Below are 25,285 nucleotides of genomic sequence, written 5' to 3'. Positions count from 1 at the left end.
TATCAGGAGCCAAACGCACACTTTAGAGAACAGTACCAGCCTCACACGGGATCATCAGCCCAGTGGCTGGAAACTACAGATGGTGACTAGAAAGGTACGCGTTACCCAGTCCCGTGCTTACCGGACTAGAGTTGAAGTTTCTGTCCCGCATGGGCTGTTCAAATGGCAGTAATACTTGTATGTACTTCGCACAGGTTTATGAGGACTTAAGGCACACATTTACACATGGTAAACAGGGAATGTTTTGTATTTTTAGTATAATTACTGCATGTAAAAGTTGACTTCTAGAAGAGTGTAAGCATTGACATTTTTGCAAACAATACAGTTGCGTCCCCAAATCAACGGTATTAGCAGTGTGGTCTTTCAAATGTGAGTCAGGCACAAATTTTGCCTTCTCAGGTGTATATTCGTGAAGTAGCTCTAGGATGGGTTAGGTGGCATAAGGGAGATTTTGACGGGGTTTCCCTGAAGCCCTCCAGATTTAAGATCTCTGGGTTAGAATGAAGAAATGGTTTGGGAATGAACATTAAAGAGAAGGCAGAAGATTTGAGGAAAGTTTTTAATATTTTTTTTTTTAGTGTGGAGGGATTGAGTAGATTTATAAGCTGAGGGGAAAAAATGAACGATACAAGAGGATGTTCATACTTGACACTAACTGATGGGATGTGATAGCAAAGCAGGGAGCATCTGGTGGAATTACAGACAGGAGGTTGGCAGGCTTTGGAGTAGAGAAAGGGTATGAGCAACGGTGAGGGCAGCCAGCCATTTGGGTTCAAGGAGAGCAGGTTTGGGAAACAAGACCGTTGGGTTCAAATATTTGAGGAAACGAGCACCAATGGGTAAAAGTTCGAGGAAGACCAGATCTCTGGCCACCATGAAAAAGAGCTGTCTGAGAGCCCAAGAAGCTGCAAAGATGACATGAACTTGGCCTGGAGAAATGGTCGGGCTCCGCAGCTACGACACATTGGGTGAGCCATTTAAATCATGGCGCCCCAGGCTCCTCCTTGACCCGGTATACTGGGCTCAGGACCGTCCCAGTCTGGCTGTCCTCCTGTCTAATATGGCTCGTTTTGAAGAATTTAAGCTAATTTTCCCAGAGATACGAAGTTAACCTCGACCCCTCCTCTGAAGTAGTCTGTACTTCTCCTAAGAGCGGTTTTCTTCTTGCTGCCACCACTCACCCTTTTCTGGGATTTCCCCCTTTCTGTCCCTTTGCTGCTTGGCCCTGACTCTGTAGCGATAGAAACAGATAGACGTGCTGAGGGACCTAATTAACATCATTACAAATTAATATTCTGTCAGGCCTCTAGCAAGATTCCTGGTGTTTTACCCTCCTTTTAAACTTTAGATTGTGAAACGCCTCCTTCCTTCCTGTTGCAGAGCAAGTTCAGCGGTGTCTGTGTGGGCAGATCCTGTAGTAATCCCGGACAGCTCGCAGTGTAGACTCTGCTTTGACTTAGCCCAACAATGACAGCGGCAGGTGCCACAAAGCAAATGAGATGCAACGTGGGGGGGTTGGGGGGCAGGAAAAGAATAAATGAAACAAGATGGGATTGGGAGGGAGACAAACCATAGGAGACTCTTAATCTCACAAAACAAACTGAGGGGGGGGGGCGGGGGTCGGGAGAGGGTGGTGGGTTATGGACATTGGGGAGGGTGTGTGCTATGGTGAGTGCTGTGAAGTGTGTAAACCTGGCGATTCACAGACCTGTATCCCTGGGGCTAATAATACATTATATGCTAATAAAAAAATAAAATAATAAAATAAATAACTGGGAAGACCTTTCACTTTCATGCTAAACTATACATTTGGGGGACTTACAAGAGTTTTGTTAACCCGAGAATGGCTTTTTCTTTGAAGAGCCTTTTCTTTCAGTGCAATTAGTACAAACTCAGTGCTTGGGGGTTTGTGCGCGCACATACGGCATCCACTGTCACATAACTGCGAAGAGTAAATCTGTCTGTGTGTGGCAGGTGTCTCGTGTCATAGGACAGGTATCCGCGATTGACAGTAAGCCCTAAATGACATCGTGTAGAAGGACGATGCAGTGCCCTCAGAGAGAGGAAACACTGTGCCAAGTTCCAATTTTGTGTGTGAGCATTGGCAAAGCGCTGTAGTAAATTCGCATTTTCTTCACATTAGTCACGGTGCAAAAGAAGGCGGTTTTTAAAGCAAAGAGTAATCGCCGGAATTTAGCATAAAGACTCTCGTTAGTTTCAGGCTTTTTGCATGATGTTGCTCCTTTGAGGGGAACCAACAGAAAGCAAACTCCGTCCATATTCACTTCCTCAACATCAAAGGAAGATGGACTGTTTCAGAGATTCCTTGTGGAAAACAAGAGGAAGAAATTAGAAACTAATCAACAATTTCTGCTTACTGTATTTATTCTAAGTCATACTGTTGCCAATTTTGGAATGCATCTGTTAACTTCTTTTTGTTTTATGTTAGTTCTTAGTATGTCATCGTAATATGTTCCCGTTATCAGGATAGCAGCAGAATTGAGTGGTTCATTCTGTTTGGTATCCGAGACTGTTATTCTATTTATATCTTGTAATTTGGACCAGAATTAAATTCTAACATTTAGAAATTTATACATATGTGTTTAATGGTTTTACTTTTTGGTGGATGTGGAGAAAAGATAGGTACTTATCCAGGCACAGAAAACAAAGCGTCTAAATGATTTTTGAAGTAACACTGCAAAGAAATTTTTGCATGAAAATTTCCAGGAATGGAAACGTTTGAATTTTTTAACTGAGTTCATAATTACATGTATACTTATACATGTAATTCTAGTCTTAGAACAGTGACAGTTAATAAAATGCTTATCATCTGTTGAGCAATTAATAGGAAAACTGGATTATTTCCAAGTGTAGTCAAATTACCATAATTTGCAATCATAACCCATGTTCTGAAGCTTTTGTGACTTCTCATTCTTAGAGTAATAAATGTATTCCTGTCATACTCAGGCTGAAGCACGCTGATTTGGTCCCAGGATAACACTTGTGTAATACCACTCTTTTATCATTTAAACTTACAAATCTTACTCATTTCTTCAGGATACGTGTGCATTTTAGACAGCACTGATAAAGGAGTGAGGGAAAGAGAACAGAATACAATGCAAGGTAACCTGGCGCGGGGGCTTTGTCTAATTAATAATCAGCTTTATCAGCGGGGTCAGAGGTCAGTCTTCTAGACAGTGTGTAAAGACAAGGCCACTTCCTATGTTAAGGGGAGTTTTTGATACAGAATTTAATTCCTTTGTCAGTTTTCCTGGGCAGTTCATGATTTAAGATGGGATTTAAGCACAACCGAGAGCATGAGTTTTTTAGGACTTGGATTGGGTTCAAATTGACTCCAGGTTTGTAAAAGTAAATCTGACAAGTTGCCGGGTTAGTGGGTACATTTTGCCTAACATGTCTGAGGCTCATTTCACTCACCTGACCTATACTGAAGCCCGACCATTCACAGAGCGTGATCCTGTTTTATTCTCACGTAAACTTCACAGTCGGCACCCCCGCCCCACCAAAATAGATCGGGAAACGGGTTTTTAAAGGTGAATAACAACCTGCTCTAGGCTGCACAGAGGAGAATGGTAGGCAGGGGACAAGGGATGGAACCCAGGTCTCTGCGGGCAGATTGCAGGCTCTTACCTTCTGAGCCGCTGGTTCCCACATTCTCTGTAATGACCCGGAGAGCTTGATTCATCATGCATTGCTGGGGCCTTGAGTTTCAGATTCTGTAGGCCCCTGCGAGGGCCCAGGAATTGCTATTTCTAACCAGTGCCTGGATGTTGATGCTGCAGGTCATGAGGACCGCACGTTGAGCTCTACTGCCTGACCCTCCTCCTCTGGAGAACGAATAAGAGCACGGGTTGTGCTCATATTGATAATCTCTGACATCTGTTGACTAGTTACCACGTCCTTGACACTGTTCTAAGTTAATTCCTCTTTCATCTCACATTAATCTTAGGAGACAGTTAAATTGCAAGGAAAGGGTAAGGGGGTGTGATCCCCACTGCCAAGTGGCGTAGACAGAGGCTCCCAGTGAGGCCGTGTCCTAGTGCCTTGGGGTCAGAGCTACTTCTCCGCGAGCTGATGGAAATCAGCCAAACTGGGTTTCCAAGGCCAGTGTCCCTGGAGCTATCGGCAGAAGCAGATTTCAGGCTCTGGGAGCGTTGAAAGAAAAGGAGACACTCCTTTCTTTTCACCCACCGTGTTTTATGTCCTTGGAGGGGCTGTTGAAGGCGAGGCCTGGGAGGAAATGGTTTCCCTCCTTTTCCTGTCGTCCCAGAATTCTGAAGGCAGGTGACATAGTTGGCCATTCTGAGGAAGGAGGAGATTCTGGAAACGAGCTGTATTTCAGTTGAACCCTGACACTGTTGATACTCATTAGCATGGATACACGGGATTCCAGACGGTTCTGTACGTAGGAACCCTGTCGGCAGTGGGGCCCGTGTGCTGAATGGGAAGGTGTGTCCACTGACGCTGGCCACCCAGCAGCAGGGCGGGCGTTCGCTAACCTGTACTGTTAGCCGGCTCGCCATGGAGAATCTCAGAATCAAAAATGAAGAAAGGGAGAGAGAAAAAACATCAACTCAACATTGAGTTTGAAACCCGTACTCTGCTTAGGAAACTGTAGTCTCCCCCAATCATTTTAAGGCTTAAAGAGAAAGCCTGAGGCAGCTTCAGAAGGTCACAGCACCTTGATACATCAGTAGTCTGTGTGTCTGGTTCCATGAAAAATTGTGTCAAGTAAACTGGTACGTGTAAGAAATGTACAAAAATAAAACATACTTGTCCCACCGGTCATAGTGGACCTCACGGTCAAGTGAGTGTTCAGTTCATTTGTACAAGAGCGTCTAAATCTGGAATAAGCGTAGCCTGATACAGATCTCATCTTAGAGTTGCTGGCATGAGGATTTCCATGAGGGCAGGATTTGAATCCAGGGACGAATTCTTCTTGGCCGTGGGAGAGCCATTTAGCTGGAGAGCTAGCGTGGGGTGCCAGGCCTCCTTACTGTTGGCTTGGACTTGTCTCTGATTTAAAATGACCTTAGAACTTTGCAAAGGGTATTAGGACTTACTGTTATTTTTTTGAATATTCATCTTTGTATTCGACCCTTGTTTTTTTCCATTAAGGTTTTACACACAGCAGCACAGACTCTAGACACAAGAACAAAAGGGAAATGCCACCTAGACTCGTCTTCTTTGTGGTTACGGTGCTGAATTTTGACCTAATGTGGCTCGATGGAAAGAATCACCCATGCATTTATTCTGGTCCGTTGTAGGTTAACGAAGCCCTTGTCGTTCGCTGACTGTGTTGGGGATGAGCTGCCGTGGGGCTGGGAAGCAGGCTTTGACCCACAGATTGGCGTCTACTACATCGATCACGTCAACAGTAAGTTTCTCTTTGTTATAAAAGTGATCCCTCCCCAGATCTCGAGTCCGACAAAAACATAAACGCTCTCTACCGTGAACTTCTTTATTTTAAGCCCCACTTTCTCAGTGACTAATATTGCCTGAAATGCCTGTTTTGGAATTTGGGGCCCACATGTATGTTGGGCTTATGGGGGCAGAGACAGAGAAACGAATCTGTGTGTCCATCTGCCTGGTAGAGGGTGAGTGTTCTGGAGGCACAAAAAGCCCGTATCAATAACAGTGGTCTCTTAGAAACCTAAGGGTGTTAAATATATACATGTAAATATAAATATATACATATGTATATCTATATCTGTGTTTATGTATAAAATCTGCTCACAGTACTTTTATCAAATTTGAGAAAATATCCTTCCACTGATTCTCTGTCAGAGTCTGTTTTTTATCTGTGCAAATACTCACTTCCCAGGATGACTGGGAAGGGTTCCGGAAACGACGGAACCAGGGCACGCAGGCCTGACATCTGCAGAGGCTGAAGGCATGGGGGGCATGCTGAGTTTGGGGGGGAGGCTTTGAGCCCCCTGGCGATCTGCTGGGAGGCTCCAGTCCCAGTGCAGGGGAGAGGGGCACGCAGGACTCTCTGCCAGCGGTGGAGGGACTGCTGGGGAGACCATTGAGAGTGGAGAGTGAAGTGTTCCCCACCAATGAGCAGCAGCCAGGGAGCCAGACAAGAGGACAGTTGGGGTGTCTGGTATGGTGGCTGTTTGTTGCAGGCAGCATGGGGAGTGGCTGTAAAGCCGTCCCGTTCTCACACGTAGATGGGATGGAGGGGTCGGAGGAACAAGGACTTGGAAGAATTAAATCAGTTTTTCAGCAAACGCAGATAGCTCCTAATCTGTGGTAGGAGAACATCAGTGCGTAGAGCTGGAACTAACATTTCTGCACACATTAGTTCAACATAACAAGAAGTAATAGCTTCTGTAAGCTTTACTGGTTTGTAGCATACAATTAGAAGAAATGTGACTTTTGTGGAGAGATATCTCTCCCCGAAAGCTTGTCCAGATTCCCTGAAGAATTCATCGTTGTGGGTTTTGTAGCTTTCATTTTTATATTTTTTAGTAAACCTCTCTTAATTGTATTGTTATTTGCGGGTTTTATTGCTTATCAATGATCGACATCCAAATATTTTTATGTTCTAGTGGAAGGGACAACTTTTGGTAAAATTCCGTTCATTTTGAACCGTTGTAACTCCTTATGTCATTGCAGATACATAATTCAGTGGAATATCCTGGAATGCGTAACTGTTTAAACTCACTTTCATGCAAGTTTAGCTTTCTTTCCTTAAATAATATTTGCAGAAGCAGAAGCAAACCTCCCTGTCCTGGTTCGACAGAACTAAGCTCTCATGGCACCGAAATGAGAAGCCATTTTAATTCCCTGTTTGCATCTGGCCACCTGCAGACTCTTGGGCTCCTAAAGCCACCTGTCGGACTTTCCTTTCGATCTCAGTGGTAGAGGGCTTCTCCTGGACCCCCAACCCTGACAGCCCTCTGAATAACTTTTTAAAAAAAGTTTTTTTTTAAAAGATGTTATGGGGGCACCTGGGTGGCTCAGTTGTTAGGCATCTGCGTTCAGCTCAGATCATGATCTCAGGGCCCTGGGATCGAGCCCCGCCTTGGGCTCTCTGCTTAGCAGGGAGCCTGCTTCCCCCTCTCCCACTCCCCTTGTTCTCTCTCTCTCTCTGTCTAATAAATAAACAAATAAATAAACTTAAAAAAATGTTTTTATGTATTTATTTGAGAGAGATGGCAAGAGAGCCCACGAGTGGGGAGCATCTGGGGAAACCAGACTTGCCACGGAGCAGGGAGCCCAGTGCAGGGCTCCATCCCAGGACCCTAACCTGAGATCCTAACCTGAGCTGAAGGCAGACACCTAACAGACTGAGCCACCCAGGCGACCCTCTTAATAACATTTATGTCCCATCCTCCTCTTTGATTTCTTTACCCATCGTTTTCTGGTTTTAAAAACTTCTCCCACCATTTCTTTATCTAATGGTTCTTTTGTCTTCCTCTTTAAACCCTGGCAACTCTCACAGTGAAACCAAACCAGAGCTACCGAAAGACACAGTAACAGCTCTCTCTTCCCTGCCTCACTCATTGAACTCAAAAAAGTCATTCAGCCCAAACCCCCACCAGCTGTGGCCCCTCCTTCCCCCTCGCCCGGAAAGCTTGCGTGAACTGTGCTATGGACCCTGTTTTCTGTCTTGTCACAGAGCTCACCTGAGACCCCACCGGGGTCACATCCAGACGACACCGGGTCTCCTCTTCCTTTATCTGACAAGAGGACCTTGCTACCAGGGTTTATTTCCTTTTGTTCTTTACTCTTTGGGATTTCATGATACCTTCTGTTGGAATTTTTTTTTTTTTTTTTAAACATACCTGGTGGCTCTTGCCTTCTTTCCTTTTGTCTGTCCTTGGTGTTGAGATTTCTGCAGCCCATGGTTCCCGTGGGTTGTGACCTCAGCTACTCCCTGAAGCCGATGGCTGCCACATGTGTCTCTTCAGTCTTGGTTAGGGTTCCAGGTGCATGCGGCTGATTCTAACGAAGAGGCTCTTTCCATCCTACCCTCACAGGCCCCCACTAGTGTGCCAGGTACTCGGAGACATTGTCCCTGTGCCGTGTGGTTCCTTGGCTTTCTGCCTCCCTTTGTGACAGTTGGTTCCAGCTCCAAACACTCTCTGCCCAGGCCTCTGGGCTTCCCACAGGCCACCTCGGGTGTCCAGTCCTCCACCGGGGTCCCCACCCCAAATCCGAATAAGGTGCCCTGTCCAGGTATTTCTGTAGTACCAGGCACTTAGGGATCTTTAAAAAGCATTTGTCACATTGCATTTAAATCATTTATTTGTATGTTTCCCCCGCTAAATGGTGAGCTTCTTGTGGACAGTGACCGTATGTATCTTCATTTCTTTAACCTTGGCTACCTCGTATTATGGTAAACTCTTAAATGTTAGAAGGACGGAAGAACTTTATTGTTTAACTCACACATTGAAAGCTTTCTGTTTGTTTTTGAAGAAAGTAAAGTTCAAGTATAAATTATGCTTCAGAGCATACCCTTCTGAATATTTAAAAACTTAATTATTTAGAATACAGGTTTTTAAGCCTCCCATTTTGCTTTACTGCAATAATGGTATCCCAGTGGCCTGATGGATTTACTGTGCCCTAAAGTGCCCAAATTCCCCACAGCAAGTAGTTTTCCCACTAAGAAGGATCTGGTCCATTATCTCATTAATCTTAAAGACATTCCTGTGAAGTAGTTTTGGGGAACAAATGGTATTATCTTCTCATAACAGCTGGTCTCCACATATGTTGTCTTGACATTGTATAGTTTCAGCATTATTTTATCTTTATTTACCAAAAAAAAAAAGAATGAAAGAAAGAAAGAAGGCAAGCCTGTTTGGCTGTTTAATACCATTTCTGTGTAACACTATTAAATACCTAGAAGTAAACGATTTGACCTTGACAATGAGTATTTTCCACCTTAAGTGTTTTATGATAGAATTCTTTAGTGGGGGTGTAGATAATGGGGGGATATTTGTAACTAAAAGTTAATTATGAAGTATTGTTTATAAAGTTTTGATCTTACCACCATAAGCAGAAATTAATGACTTTTTGGGTAGCTGTAGAGTTCTACCGTAATTTTTCCTTCTTTCTTTTGGTAATGGAGGTCTCATTTACATAAAAGAAAGTGCATAGCTTTTAAGTATGCATTTCAGTGAATTGTGGCAAATGTAAAAATCTTCTGTAACTGCCCCTCCAGTCAAGAGGCAGAATCATCTCATCCCCCAGTAAGTTCTCTCCTGTCCCGTCTCGTCCCACCTTCCCCACTGCTACAGTTCTCATTGCTGTCACAGTGGCTTCGTTTTGCCTGTTCTAGAACTTTGTATAAACTGAGTACATTCAATTCTGTGGATGGAATCTTTCACTCGGTTTATTTTTAAAGGACCAGCCTGCTGATAACAGTATCGTGGATGAATATTCATAGTACTTTTATCTTGACAAAGAGCCCCTATCCAGATCATATAAAGAGCTCCTGAAAATCAACATTAAGAAGACAAACAACCCAATTTAAAAAGGGTCAACCACCTTAGAGACTTCCTCAACTCTCTCCTTTGTCGTCTTGCCCCCTGATCTCTGGCTCCCCTGGAGCCTCTTCCTGGGATTCTAGCAAATACGATGCGGCTTTAGCCTCGCCGCACACCACCGAATGCTCCTCAGGACTGCCTGTGTCTCAGGCGGAGCCGAGAGCTCAGGAGGCTGTGGTGTGGGCTGCCACCGCTCCACCAACCGCCCACCGTTGTTGCCCGCCATGGGGCTGCAGCTCATTCCCGGGCTTCTCTGGGATGGTCGCAGGTGTCCCCTCAGTCCTCTGACAAGAGAGAGGGGGTTTGTCTGGGAGTTTATTCATCGCACCCATTTTCAGTACCCATGGGTGTGGGAAACAGGTAAGGGAGGTGTGACACAACAACGAGCTAGGACTTACTGCCGTACGGCTGTTCTGTGAGTCGCCAACTTCTTCCACAGTCCTCCTTGCTCTACCTCAACTGTGCAGCATCTTCCTTTGATTGTCTTATGTGCGCTGTCCTTGGTGGCGGTGGTGCTTCTGTTTCGCTTTGCTGTCCTTGGTTTTTATCTGTAACCAGTGGGAGAGATTGGATAGTGCACGCTTACTCCATATTACCCACACCGAACTCCTTTGTATTAGTTTTGAATCACCTCACGTCGTGTTTAAATTTGATGAAAATTTCTCAAGTGTGTGTAATATTTCACATGGAGCCGTTTCCTTTAGAAGAAGGGACATAAATTTGGGGCCCTCCTATTTCGTCTCTGTCATATTTCATCCTTTATATTTACCTACGAGGATAAACTATGGAAATATAAAGAAAATTTTTAGACACTTAAAATATCTGAGTAAAACCTATGACGGCGGTAATGATACTGATTTTTAGTGAGTGTAACTGACACTCACTAGTGAGTGTAACTGACAGTTGTCAGTATCATGAATCTGTGTAATGATCTACATGTTTCATATAGTTGTCACTTCAGAGGTCTAGTCCCAGTCCCAGTGTCCCTTTCTTCCACCTAGATGGAAGGGGACGAAGATAACAGTGCCTGGAACCTTCTTCCTTCCTGTAGACTGCTGCTCCTCTCTCCCCTCATTGGCTGTATCTATAGTCCCCACATCTTGTCATTCTCAAAGACAGGACCTCACCCTCATGCCCCTGCACGCTGTCCTCCATCTACAGCACTGTTCCACTTTGCCATCACAAAATGGGGTTCTTCTGTTTTCCCTTTGACTTTATTATTTTTTGATACGTTATGGTCCTCATGACTCCTACATCAAAAAATGTAGAATCATTTTGTCAGTTCTTTACAGATTGTTTTATCTATACCGTAAGATCAGATTTGCTTCTTTAGCCACTTGTCCGCTATCATTTTCCTAATTCAGACCCTCATTACCTCGTGTCTTTTGTTTCTTTCCCTTAAAAAAAAAACCACTATAAAAGTAATGCATGTGCATAGGAAAAAAGTAGGAAATATAGATCAATAAAAGGAAGGAAAAATATCTGTATTCACACAGCCCAAGGGAACAAAGTATTCTAAACCTCTTCCAGACTTTTTCATATTGATACATAGAGACACACACACACTCAGAGTTTTAAATACATTTTTATATCTCAAGTGGGATTATGGTATATATATGATTTTATAAACTTTTTTCACTTAACATTTAATCTATTGTCAAACTTTCTGCACAATCATATTGACTCTTCCGTAGAGTTAGTAGAGTTATGTAGCGATAGTAGAACCTCACATTTCTGTCAGATAATGTTCCTCAAATACACCTAAGATCCTTTCCTGGCCTTGCCTAGAACCTTTGTGGCACACCATCGCTCACAAAATGAATTTCATGTTTATTAACCTGGTGTTCAAGAAACCGCAGGCCCATCCCTATTGGAGTAGTGGGAAGAAATGAGACAACATAGCAGAGTGTGGGAAGAACCGCTGCTGGGCCGGCAGAACAAGCGAGAACAAGTACAAGTGTCCTTTCCGTTCGGAAGGGTGTAGCCACGGCTGCTAGAGACAGTGCTTTGAGCTAATGACCGAGTTAACTAGGCCTGGAGAAGAAGAGGCTTGGGTTGGGCTTGGGGGTTGGGAAAAGGCCTACCTTCCTGGAAGAAGAGAGATCATGTGTTCAAGCCAAAGGTCTAGAGAGGCCACAGAACGCAGGGGTTGTTGAAAGAAATTTGGTGCCACTGAAGGCTGCTGTGTGTATTTGTGGGAGTCGGGGGGGGGGGCGTGTCTGGAAAAGTAAAGCACTGGGTCCTGAGGGGCCTTTGTCTGCCTTCACTGCCTTTCCGTGGAACCTTCCTTTTTTAGCCAGAGAAAACCCAGTGTCTAAACTGCCCTGGCTCTTAGCTTTCCTCCTCTCAAGGGTTTTATCACTTTTTACTGGACAAACTCGTGGTTTTTTTGTTTTTGTTTTTGTTTTTGTTTTTAACTCATGGGTCACATTTTCCTCTCTATTTTGTAGGTTCCTTGAAAGGAGGGCCTCACATCCCAACATCTCGTTTCTCCTATATTGCATGTAGTAGATGGTTGGTACTTGTCTGTAGAAGTAACAAGGGATAATAAGCTCAGCGGGTAATTTCTAAGAAGAAGGAAAAGGACAGTTACTCCAGTTTGTGTCACCCATTCTTCCTGAGGACAGCAGAAAGAACGGAAATAGGCCTGACAGACAGGGCTCACACTCCTTTTAAGAATAATGTCATCTTCCACGATAAGCTCTTGTAACTCACAACCTGTTCTCTGTGTATAAAATTCCACACCTGAAACCAATGGAGTGTGAATTCCCTTGAGGCACGGGACATTTCCGCAGACATCATGCAAATTATTGTGTCCTAATATGGTGATTTCCCAAGGTTACCAGGTCTTAATTAAAAAATATTACATTTTCATAATTTTTTTAAGCATTTGCACTTAATAAATATTCTTTACAAATCCATTCAACACATGTAGCCAGTGGAGGTGAAGCACAATCCTGCTTTCTGAAACCTTCTTCTGAGGTGCATCTGGGAACCCTCTTTTGTAGCTCACGTTTGCATTGTACAGCATTTGAGAAATGTAAACGTTCCCATAAAACTCTTGTAACATACAGTATCTAACCCAGCCTAACAAGAGTGTTTCTGCTGATCTAGCCAAATAAATGCTGATCATTTGGGTTTTTTTTTTAAGATTTAAAAAAAAATTTATTTCTTTGAGAGAGAGAGCATGAGCAAGGAGCAGAGAGGGAGAAGCAGACCCCCCGCTGAGCTGGGAGCCTGACACGGGGCTTGATCGCAGGACCCCAAGATCATGATCTGAGCCGAATGCAGGCACTTAACTGACTGAGCCACCCAGGCGCCCCAATGCGGATCATTTATCATTATTATCATTATTATTATTTATTCATTTCAGTGTCAGTCCGTGTTACTTTCAGTGTTTTTTGGCAATTTAAGTGCTGAACAGGTGTCTTGTGGAAAGTATGCCCGTTCCCCAATATGTAGGGAAAAGACGTTTGGATGAAACCTGAAGGTGTTGAGAGAACCAGGAGTGCATACTTTAACTATTATAACGTAACTATCCACAGTTGTCATTCGCAGTTGGAATTCGTGTTTTCCCTTGAGCTGTCCGGCTTATTACTTAACATCTCTCACTATAACACATGATCTCGAAACTTAGTGGCTCCAAATACATTTATTATCTCACCGTTCCTGTGTATCATAAATCCAAGCAAGGCTCAGCGGAATCTTCTAGCTCACGGTCTCACAGGCTGATGGTCCTCAAGGTGGTAGGCAGGCTCAACTGGAGAAGGATCTGCTTTCATGCCCGCTCACGTGGTTGTTGGCAGGACTCTGTTCGCTGTTGGCTGAGGGCCAGTGGCCCGCCTTGTTCCTTGAATATGGGCCTCTCCCTAGGTCAGCTTACAGCATCGTGCTTGGCTTCAGCAGGAAAGCCACGAAGCACCAGGTGGGGAGGGACACACCAGTTGGCAGTCGCAGCCCTTGGTGCTCTGGTCCCAGGTGCTACCCATCACGTCCTCTCCCTTGTATTCATTGGAAGCAGATCACAAGGGCTAGCCCATACTGAAGGGGCAAGAGCACGAGCAGGGAGGATTATTACTGGTCAGCCACAGTTAGGAAAACTTTTGTAAGACCATAAATTTCCATTTGGTAGAGGATGAATTCTGTACTTTGAGTCGACTTGCAGTTAGATGTTGGAAGCAATATAAATATTACACGTTTGGATCGCCAGAGACCTGAATTGTAACAAATTTCTTAAACTGAGAAGTTTAGGCTCTTATTGGCCGGTATCTGCCCTTTCCCCTTATTTTCCAGAAAGCAAAGCTGCCCCACCGTGATGATGTCCATCAGGGCTGGATGGAACGTCTGATCAGGATTGTTCCCTCCTGCATCTCTAGACATTGATGCCAAGACTTTTTTTTTCTCCTGATTACATGAGATAGGCCTCTTCTGTGAGCTGAAATACTTACATCTTTAAATATGAGTGTTCAAAATACTACGTTAGAAGCAGCTCAGCTTTTGTTCCCAGTGGCTGTGGAGTGAAGGTCCCAGGCCCAAGGCGGTGGTTGCAGAGTGTCTGACCAACCCAGGCCATTTGGTTAATCACTCAGAACCGTTCTAAGCCCTAAGAGACCCTGGCTTCCCAGCCGAACACATTCAGTTTAGTGTTATCCCTTATCCTTAGAGACCAGGGTAGTTAGACATTTCCAGAACCAGCCCAGGCCCTAGAGATTCTCGTGTCCACATCAGATCACCTTAGATCATTGTCTGGGTGTTGACTTACTGCGGCCTTTGGGGCCAACCAGAAACAACGGAGCTTGGGGTACATTAAGACTGAGACTCCCACGCAGAAACATTTTAAACATAGTATGTTCCTGGACATTCCAGCAAATTGATAAATTAATTTCCCTATCCTACTTCGTCAGGAGTAGGTTCTCATATTCATACAGGGACCAACCCGTATGACCCAACCTTTTGGATAGTAAGTGATTTAGTTCATAGAGGTGACCAAACGGCAGCGCGAAGCGAAGTGGTCACCGCCATCAAAACAACTTGTACCGCTCACAGTTCCCAAGGGAAGGGGTGGGCCACCTCTCGGGGCCACAGTGGGAAGCTCCAGGGTCCGTCTGGAGGCAGGAGTGAAAGCGAGAGCACAGGCCAGAGCCTTTGTTGGAGGAATGGGCCAGGCAAGGTGGGCAAGTCCGAGCAAGCTCAGGGCTGGTACTCTGAATAATTTCACGGAGAGGGCAGCTCGTGACCCACTGCAGAAGAGGGCTCTTTGCACTCCTTGCAATTTCTATGCAACTTTTAAACCTACCGTTGCACGGGTTCTTCCACAGAAACTCTCACCAGGCTGGGAATTTTTTTTCCCCTTTAAGAGCTCCCTGGGTGATTCTAGTATCCAACAGACACAACCAAGAATGGTGCCGTAGCGTATTCTCCAAACAAGACCAGGGTTTTGTTCTTTTTTTTTTTTTTTTTTTTTTTTCTGTTTGTTTTGGTTTTTTTGGCTTTGTTTTTGGTTTTGTTTTTGGTTTGTTTTTAGTTTTCAAATCCACTACGGACTGACCAATACTTTTGTAAAATACAATAAAAATGAATTATTCGGAAAATGGGAAAAAAGGATAAAATGCAAACCCGAATACTAGTAGAGTCAACAATATACAATAACTGTATTGAATTGCCATAAACATTTCAAAGTGTTTTCTCATTTCTACACTGATTGTGGTGGACGTGTAACAGAGTTGGGGATTTGGGGCCGGCCAGTAGAGACGTTGAGGGGCTCCGATGTCAAGGGCAACGTGGCAAGAGTGTCCTGTATTAAGTAAAGGGAAACATGTGCCATGGGAAGTAGATTGGGTTCAGATCACACAGGACCTTGAATGCCGGCATCAATCATTTGGCTTTTATTCTGTAGGTATTGGGGAGCCAGGAAATTCTTGAGAGGAATGGCGGGACCCCGGTGAAGGAAGCTTCCTTTGGCAACGTTGTGTACGATGGCTTCACAGTGAGGATAAATTGTTAACAAGGATCTGAAGTGGGGTGGATGGTCTGGTGAGCCACTGGGTAAAATCAAGCAAGAACTCTATCCGATTTCTGGCGAGGTCACTTCATAAATACTAAGGAACTGCTTGGAGGAGATAAGAATTAAAGCTAGCAACTTTTTTTTTTTTTTAAATAAAGCTTCGATGATCCAAAAAAAAAAAATCATTAAATTCTAAAATATAACCATCTAATGTATTTTCAGAAACCACACAGATTGAAGATCCACGAAAACAGTGGAGGGGGGAGCAGGAGAAGATGCTCAAGGACTATCTCTCGGTGGCTCAGGACACTCTCAGGACCCAGAAGGAGCTGTACCACGTGAAAGAACAGAGACTTGCCTTGGCCCTCGATGAATATGTACGATTAAACGACGCCTACAAGGAAAAGTCAAGTTCTCACACCAGCTGTAAGTACAGTGTGACTGCTCAGACTCTGGAAATGGGGACCAAAGTGTAGCTAAGGGAAGGCCAGTTGGGTTTCGGTGGAATTTCATCTTGAGTCCTGCTCCTTCGCGGGCAGAAGCCATGAAGGGGGGTGAGGGCACCCTGCAGACTTCGCGGCTGAACCCCTCGACTCCATTCCAGACTGAAGTCCCCACCCTTCCCCTGCATTTGCAGATAATGAATCCTTTCTAGTTTTTGCTCTTTCCTCCGTGAGATTGTCTTTTACTTATGTATGAGTTCATTTTCACCTGTTGGGATCCAGGCAGATAAGTTGGCCTCCTTTGCTATCTGTGCACGGTATTTTAGCCGGAGGCGCTGGAACTGTTGGCCGGGATGAAGGTTCTGTTGGTCACTCTCTCACATCTTAGAAACTGAGCATCTGGAGCTGGTGTATCTAAAGAAGCAGTATGGATGGGCTCAGAAGTTCTAGAAGTTTCTGGGGAACGCACAGCTCTGACAAGCTGCATGTACCGTAGGGTCCTCTAAGAGTTTAGATGTAGACATGAGCTCTGGAGAGCAGTACGCTCCGTGGTCTTTATGACGTTCCTCTTTCTTGAGTTTTTATGAAAAAAATGATAAAGGTTTGAAGATTACTTTTTATATCTAGGTGTCTGATGAATGACAATAAAGGAATTCTAAAGTAAGTATCCACAGAAGCATGTAAATCTCGTTTTTAGAGTTTGTAAATTCCAAGCCAAGAACAAGTTCTGCAACTTGGAAAAGTTAATTTTTTTTCCTTTTCTTTTTTCTCTCCGAAAAGTATTCTCAGGCTCTTCATCCAGTACTAAATATGATCCCGATATTTTAAAAGCGGAGATCTCCACTACACGCTTAAGGGTAAGGTATATATTTTTTAATCATGGTTCTCTGTTTAACACATGCATAGAGTCTGAAGGTGGTGGGAGGGACTTTAGGGTGGCGGTCCTACCTTGGTGACCACATGTTCAGTGATGGAGAATGTCGTTATAGAGGCATGTGTCCCGTTACTCGGCAGCTCAGTTATCTACAGTAGGTTAAGCGTATTATATATACCTTGTATGTTAAATATACTTGTTTAACATAATATTAATATGACATTTACAGTATACTTAGCATATACTGAGTGTATTAAATCAACGTTTAAGTCTCAGGAACTTCCCTTATCATGCTAAATTGTGCCAGGGTTCAGTGTAGTTGCTTTCCCCAGGACAGCCCAGTAATTACAGGTGCCCACAATTCGTGTTCCCACGTCATTCCTTCTCGAGGGTGAAACTTTACCGGTTTGTCACACTTCCTCATGGATTGATTCCTGATCTTTACCCTAAATCTTTCTGGCGGCCCTGCTGCTAAGGCCAGAGCTGCTTTATCCTTGATTTTTGGAGTCTTACAGACTGTCATCAAGAAAATACATTCGTGCAGCCAGTACCCAATCATGAACTAGGTTTTTCCCATGCCTGCATCGTCACTGCCCTTCTCCTTAAAGGTAACACTGGCCTCGGGCAACACTGTAGGCGAATTTTTTCTTGCCTCTTTTGAATTTTCTAAAACTGGAATGCTGCCCTATGTATTCTTTCCTGGCCTCTTTTGTACACGTGAGATTCATCCACATTTGCCTTCATTATGGCAAGTGTCCCACTTTGGTGTACGTACTGTAAATTCTTTATCTCTTGACTATTGATGTAAATCAGGGTTTATTTCACTTTCTGGTCACTAAAACATGTGTCTTGGGGCACCTGGGTGGTTCAGTGGGTTAGGCCTCTGCCTTCGGCTCAGGTCATGATCTCAGGATTCTGGGATCGACTCCCACATCGGGCTCTCTGCTCAGCGGGGAGCCTGCTTCCCCTCCTCTCTCTGCCTACTTGCGATCTCTCTCTCTGTCAAATGAATAAAATTTTTTTAAAAATGCCTTAATATACATTTCTGTGGTATATATCTTCGGTGCACATAGGCACACATTTTCCTTTGTTATGAAACCAGCAGTGGGATTGCCGTGTTGGGAAATAGACGTGCTTCGCCGTTAGCAGAGGCTGAGAGAGGGCTTTGGGTCTCTGACTTCCTAATATCCACCCTTAAAGCCTATGTGACTTTCTACAGATAGCTTTTGTCTTCATCCCACAGGTTTTGAATTTTGTATTTTTGTTATCAGTTCAAAATATTTTCTAGCTCTTTATGATTTCTCATATAAAGGTTTTAATTTTTAAACAGTTGGGGATTTTCTTATCTCTTTTTTTTTTTTTCAGGATTTCAGCAGAATTTCCCACTGTGTATTTCTCAGTTCTAAAACTTGCATTGGATTATTTTTTATCTCTGCTTCCTTGCCCAAATTCTGCTCATGGATTTGTAATTTTTTGAATAAAATAATCACAGTTAGCTGTAAATTCTATAAATTCATGTCTTTATCAATGCAGTGTCCTGATCTCCTATCTGTTGGTTTCTTCAATTTGGTCTGTTTTTTTTTCTTTCATGACCTTTGGTCAAGCCTCTTAGAGCTGCTTACTTTTTATTAAGAGCCCTATGGTCTATATGAAGAAGTGTAAGGGTAATTTGAGGTTTGGGATGATCTTATCATCCTTCTGGGAGGATTTAGTGTTGCTTCTTAAGGGCAGTTAGGCCAGGGGCAGGTAACTGTGATTCGGTCATGGTTCAAGCTGAAATCTGGGCTTCATTCCTTTTCAAAGAGTAGGTTTCTTTCCAGTTTACCTTTTCTTTCAGGGCAGAGGTGTTCAAAATCCCACCGGAACTTTGGGGATATTTTTTGAGAGCTTCCTGCTCCATGGAAGCCAAATTCCAAATATCTCCCCTGAATCTCTCAGCTTTGTGGGACCGCCAGTAGCTAGCTCTCTGTACCTGTGGATTCAGTCACTGTGTTCTCCCAACTTGTCAGCTTCTCTGTTGTACACTTGAATGCCTCCAAGGAAAAAGAACACCAAGTCTGGATCCTGACTACGGGCTTTCCTTACCTTTTGGGTTTTTGACACAAGTTCTTGCTGCTGTAGTAGTTCTCCAGCATCTTCCTATAGATGTTTTGTTTTCTTTTCTTTTGCACAACTTCTCTGTTTGCTCTCAGAGTTAAAGCATGAAAAAAGTGTGTAGTTTTGGAAGCTAAACCTCTCTTTGGATTTCTTGGTTTAATTTATGAAAACATTAGTAGAAGCGTTCTGTGTCATTCCACCAGAAACAAGAAAGTCCTTCCCTCCAGAGGAGGCTCTAAGAGAGTCCTAGCTAGCTGTAATGGAAGATCAGAAGTGACACTCTCTTTGTCTTTTTCATTAGTGAATAGGTACTTATTTAACACTTCCTGTCAGGGTAAATGCCTTTTTAAAAATGCTCCCATAGCAAAGTGGCCCTCATGGTCTATGTTGCTGTTGTCGTGGTTTGAACACTGGAGCAGATGGTGCCTTCACTCTGCTGTTTGTGCACATTTTGGCCAGTAACACTTTCAGAACACCCCAGCCATTCAGAAGTGGATGGGTAACTTGTCAGAGCCTCATAGATTTTGCTAACCTGACCTTTAAAATAATAAAGTTATTATTAATAACTTTTTTATTATTAATATAAGTTATTCTTGGCTTCCCTACCCTGTCAAAATCCCTGTGTTGGCCAGTCCATTTCACAAATTAATGCCACAGAAATAATAACTCAATGATTGAACTAATAACCTTCATTGCTTTGGTGTCTTGAGTATTTACCTGCATTTTGGTCACTAACAATTTTTCAGGCACAAACACTAACTTCATCTTCATTATTTTGATGTCACAATATTTATAGATGTCCTTCATTTATTTTACTGAATTAGAGCTAGTTGGTCAAGTATTGAGGAACTAGGTATTTAGGAACATCTGTCTAAAGCATCTGTTTTATAGTGTGGTCATAAGTATTGGTGATAATTAGGTTTTCTTTTCCTTGGTCAAACTGGATAATAGTACTTCTGACAGCTTATTTCTCATTTTTGAAATGGTGAAATAAATAAGCCAATGCTTTTTATTAATATACTCATAACTTTTAGTGGTGGTATTTAATTTCATGAGAAAATGTTTCTTAGGAAGAAGAATGTAAAAGCTTTTTACTGTAAACTTTATTATTTCTACAGCAAAGTCCATTATTTCTCAATAAACTGGGGGAAAAACTATTTCATTTATTCATAATAGGTACTTAGACCATAGATAGGGAATGGAATGTCTCATACAAACTAAAACTTAAATTCAGCTGATATTTTTAAAAATTCATACTCCATACAAACATTCATGATAAAAACTCTCAACAAAGTGGGTTTAGAGGAAACACACCTCAACACAATAAAGGCCATATATGGAAAACCCACAGCTTAGCATCATACTCAGTGGTGAGAAACTGAGAGCTTTCCCCTAAGGTCAGGAACAAGACAAGGATATCCACTCTTACCACTTTTATTCAACATAGTACTGGAAGTCCTAGCCAGAGCAGTTAGACAACAAGAAGAAATAAAAGTCATCCAAACTGGTAAGGAAGAAGTCAAACTTTCACTATTTGAGATCACATAATAGTACATATAGAAAACCCTACAGACTCTACCAATAAACTGCTCAAACTCAGAAGTGAATTCAGTAAGGTCTCAATACAAAATCAATATGCAGAAATCTATTGCATTTCTGTACACTGATAATGAAGCATCAGAAAGAGAAATTAAGGAATCCCATTTACAATTGCACCAAAAATAATTAAAATACCTAGGAATAAACTTAACCAAAGAGGTAAAAGACCTGTATTTTGAAAATTGTAAAACATGATGAAATAAATTGAAGACAACAGAAAGATGTGGAAAGACATTCCATGTTCATGGATTGGAAAGAACAAATACTGTTAAAATGTCTATACTACCCAAAGTAGTCTACCCATTTAATTCAATCCCTATCAAAATACCATCAACTTTTTTCACAGAACTAGAAGAAACAATCCTAAAATTTATATGGAACCCCAAGAGACTCCAAACTGCCAAAGCAATCTTGAAAAAGAAAAATGGAACTAGAGGTATCACAATTCCAGACTTTAAGTTATGTTACAAAGCTACGATAATCAAAACAGTATGGCACTGGCACAAAAATGGACACACGGATCAATGGAACAGAATGGAAAGCCCAGAAATAAACCCACAGTTATGCATTCAATTTATAATTAAAGAAGCAAGACCATGCAGTGGGAAAAAGACAAGTTTCTTCAACAAGCAATGTCAGCAAAACTGGACCACTTTCTTACAGCATACATAAAAATAAACTAGAAATGAATTAGATATGAATGTGAGACTTGAAACCATAAAAATCCTAGAAGAGAACATAGGCAGTAACTTCTTTGACACCAGCTGTAGACATGTCTCTTGGGGCAAGGGAAACAAAAGCAAAAATAAACATTGGAACTTCATCAAAATAAGAAGTTTCTGCACAGCAAAGGAAACAGGCAAGGAAACTAAAAAGACAATGTACTGAGTGGGAGAAGATACTTGCAAATGACATATCTGATAAAGGATTAGTATCCAAAATATACAAAGAACTTATACAACCTGGGGTGCCTGGGTAGCTCAGTTGAGCATTGCGCTCTTGATTTTGACTCAGGTTATGATCTCGGGGTTATGAGATCAAGCCCCATGTCAGGCTCCATGCTCTGTGGGTAGTCTGCTTCTTTCCCTTTCTCCCTCTTTCTCTCCCCCCACTCACATGCATGCTCTCCCTCTCTCTCTCAAATTAAAAAAAAAAAAAAAATGCAATTCAACACTAAAAACCAAACAGTCCAATTAAAAAATGGACAGAAGACATGAACAAACATTTCTCCAAAGAAGACATACAGATGGCCAGCAGACATAGGAAAAGAGACTCAACATCACAGATCATCAGGGAAATGCAAATCAAAACTACAATGAGATAGCACCTTACACCTGTCAGAACGGCTAAAATAAAAAAACTCAAGGAGCATCAGTGTTGGTGAGGATGTGGAGAAAAAGGAACCCTCATGCGCTGTTGGTGGGAAAGCAAACTGGTGCAGCCACTGGGGAAGACGCTATGGAGGTTCCTCAAAAAATTACAAATAGGTTCTGTGCCTGCTGGTGGTGTCCGCATCACTGTGGGGTGGAGGTGTGGCACTGGCGTCTGCGGCCTCTGGGCTGGGCTGAACTGCAGTCTGGGCAGAAGCTGGGGAGCTGAGCCAGAGCCAAGACCAGTATAGTGGTCGCAGTTGGACCGACCTTCGCTGCTGCAGGATTTGCAAGCTGTCATGTTTTGCAGGCCATGAAGCATAGGGAGCCTCAAGTAAAACAGGTTTTTCACAATCTACCAAAACCTGCTTTCTGTGGTGGCTCTGACAGAGGTGGGGAGGAATCCAAAATGGCAAAATGAGAAGTAGCATTAATACTAGGCATAAGGCCTACTGCTAGTAGAGGAAACAGAAGAGATGTTCATCTATGAGTTATGCTTTTAAATCACCCAGACAAGGGGCGCCTGGGTGGCTCAGTGGGTTAAAGCCTCTGCCTTTGGCTCATGATCCCAGGGTCCTGGGATCGAGTCCCGCATCGGGCTCTCTGCTCAGCGGGGAGCCTGCTTCCCTCTCTTTCTCTGCCTGCCTCTCTGCCTACTTGCGATCTCTGTCTTATAAATAAATAAAATCTTTTAAAAAAATTTTTTAAAAAAATAAATAAATAAATAAATCACCCAGACAAGGAAGGATCTCTGTACATAGCAGCCAACGTCAGTAAAGCTAAAGACTTGACCAGAAGGTCAAGCTAAAAAATGAAGAAAATATGGGATGAATTTTAGGTTGTTGTTCATGTATACAAGTGCCAGCTTTTTATATAGTAAGGTGCCCCAAAGCAATAAATAAATAAATATCTACTCTACAATCCAGGAATTACACTACCAAGTATGTATGAAAAGAATATGAAAACAGTAAGTTGAAGAGATACTCGTATTCCTATTTTACTGCAGCACTATTTACAATAGCTAATATTTGGAAGGAGCCCAAGTGTCCATCCGTTAATGAATGGATAAAGAAGGTGTGTTGTGTACACACACACACAGAGGAATATCATTTAGCCATAAAAACAAACAAAATCTTGCCATTGGAACAACATGAGTGGATCCAGAGAGCCTTATGCTAAGCAAGATGAGCCATTCAAAGACAAAGACAAATACCATAGTATCTCACTCATGGGTGGAATTTAAGAAAGACGTGAACAAAGAAAAAAAGAAACAATGGAACAGTCTTAACTACAGAGAACAAACTGAGGGTTGCCTGAGAGGTCGTCAGTGGGGGAAGGAGTGAAATGGGTGAAGGGGATTAGAATCCACGGATCTCGATGAGCACTGATATGGAAATTTTTGAATCAAAGTAATAAAATTATTCACTGTATGTTAACTAAACGAATTTAAAATAGTAATAATAATAAAACAAAATTTAACCATAAAAATGTTTTTTTTTTTTTAAATCTATGCTCCAAATTACATGTAGGTGAGATTTGGTGGAGAAAATAGTTGGTGGATTTTAAATTATTACTGTTGTTTATTAAAGGGAAGTAAGATGTTGCAAGTGTAAAAGAAAATCCTTAGAAATACATATGCATTTGACAAATTTATTGAGCACTATAGCATATGCTGTGATCCAACTTTTAATTTTGTTAAAAAAAAAAGAAATAATGAGACCCCTTTGTTTAAATTATTTGTACTCCAAACACATGGCTGGTTGGTGAGCATTGCTATTAAAAACAATGTATTATCTCTGCTCTCAAATATATTTGCTTGTACATTGTTAATATGAATTCACTTTGAATTATTTTTAGCAGTGGTGATGGACTTGGAAAAGTCAACTGTAATCTTACCTATTTGCAGTCTTGTGCATAGATTTAAAAGAATGGCAGTTCAATTAAGGTTTAGTTTGTCACTGTGAATAGAGTTAACTCACGTGCATATCAAATTATGACACTTTAACCAATGATGTCACAAAAACAAAAATCCTAACAATGTGCTTCAAAGCAAAGAACTATTCCTTCTGAGAATATAAATTGCTGCCAGTAAGGCTTGTCTCATGACTTGATGTGAGAGGTGTCTGTATACTCATACTATTTTAAAAATTTAGTTTATATCCTAAGTTCTTCCATCTGTGACTACCTGATTTCAGCATGCTGAAGGAGATAGAGCAGTTCTAACCCACAGCACCAATCTGTATATTAGATAAGGCTGTTACTCCTTTAGGATGTTCAGAAATAAATTTGTTTTATTATAGTTGGTGTTGGGTTAGGAAACAGTACACCAGTCTTACTGAATCTTGAGTGAAATGAAGAATGATCTGACTTTGACTCATACTTGCTAAAAAAAAAAAAAGAGAGAGAGAGAGAGAGAGTGTGAGCAAGACTGAGAGAAAAAGAAAAGGAAGTACTCTATTTAGAGCAAGAACTGGAGTTATCTCCTTCTTGATGTGCTGGTACCTTGAAATAATTAAAATTCACAGCACAAAAGTGCTTTTTTTCAAAAACCATATTCAGACTTTGAGTAAGTGACTCTGTAACACTTAAGCACATTTATTGATTTCATGATATTTTCTTTCTTTCTTTCTTGTTAATGATTTTGGTCTCCTTTTCTACCACCCTGCAAGCTAAATAATATGTACTTGGCAAGAAATCCTTCATTGACACTGTGTGGTTGGAGAGGGCATGTTTAGCTTCTCCTCACCTAGATAAACTAGCATATCAGTTTCTCTGGCCATGATTTTCAGTCTTCTCCATCTTCATTCATAAACATTCTTATATCCATAATGCCGATGGCAATTTATAAAATTAAATGCAATTAACTTCTTTTATGGGAAACCGTACAGTCTAAAGCAGACAGGAAAATGATATTTCATAAATGATCAATTTTAAATGATTCTGTAAAGCCTGAAAAACTCACTCTTTCATTTTTGAAAGACCGTAGGAGTTAAGCTTTGTGGAACTGTATGTGGTAAAGATGTTGTAATGAATGCATTCAAACCAATACTTATATTCTGATATACAACAAATACATTGACCTAATATGTTTGCATGAAATTTTGAAAGAATCAGTCTCATGAAGCCATAACAATGAGGCAGTGAAAAAAATAGCTATGTTATATGCATTTTGTGATCTTCAGCATTTTCAGGCACATTATTTCTAGAGTTGAGATTAGGAGACATGGTACTATCAGCTTCTACTTTGTCAGAGAACCAGAATCTCATAGAGCTCCTTCAAGATACAGAGAAATAGAATTGTATGATTGAGGTTAGCCAATTGGATCCCAGACTCAGATCTTGTGCCTTTAGAGAGACAAAGGAAGATTGATAAAATATTT

The 25,285-nt window shown here is 42.0% G+C and overlaps 1 protein-coding gene and 1 long non-coding RNA gene across 6 annotated transcripts in view; one reads left to right on the top strand and one right to left on the bottom strand.

Annotated features, from left to right (window-relative positions):
* Positions 1-25,285, top strand: part of WWC2 (WW and C2 domain containing 2) — a 203,334-nt gene that overhangs the window by 89,448 nt on the left and 88,601 nt on the right. For 3 of the 4 annotated variants that reach the window (XM_032329219.1, XM_032329216.1, XM_032329217.1), the window contains exons 2-4: positions 5,289-5,398; positions 15,745-15,948; positions 16,746-16,822. In XM_032329219.1, the coding sequence (XP_032185110.1) occupies positions 15,798-15,948; positions 16,746-16,822 (228 nt within the window). In that variant the 5' untranslated portion in view covers positions 5,289-5,398; positions 15,745-15,797. Of the gene's footprint in view, positions 1-5,288; positions 5,399-15,414; positions 15,505-15,744; positions 15,949-16,745; positions 16,823-25,285 lie in introns of those variants that run through there. The other variant, XM_032329218.1, reaches the window with a different exon arrangement.
* On the bottom strand, positions 1,828-23,880 carry LOC116581903. Of its 2 annotated transcripts, none has more exons than XR_004282296.1 (3): positions 23,802-23,880; positions 9,917-10,066; positions 1,828-2,325 (listed from the first exon to the last, which is right to left on the bottom strand). It is a non-coding gene; the product is annotated as an uncharacterized LOC116581903 (long non-coding RNA). The 2 variants fall into 2 exon arrangements; XR_004282297.1 differs by lacking the exon at positions 1,828-2,325 and adding an exon at positions 9,092-9,802.

Source organism: Mustela erminea, chromosome 21, assembly GCF_009829155.1.
Source record: "Mustela erminea isolate mMusErm1 chromosome 21, mMusErm1.Pri, whole genome shotgun sequence".
Taxonomy (NCBI): domain Eukaryota; kingdom Metazoa; phylum Chordata; class Mammalia; order Carnivora; family Mustelidae; genus Mustela; species Mustela erminea.
This window is presented reverse-complemented; position numbering and strand designations above follow the sequence as displayed.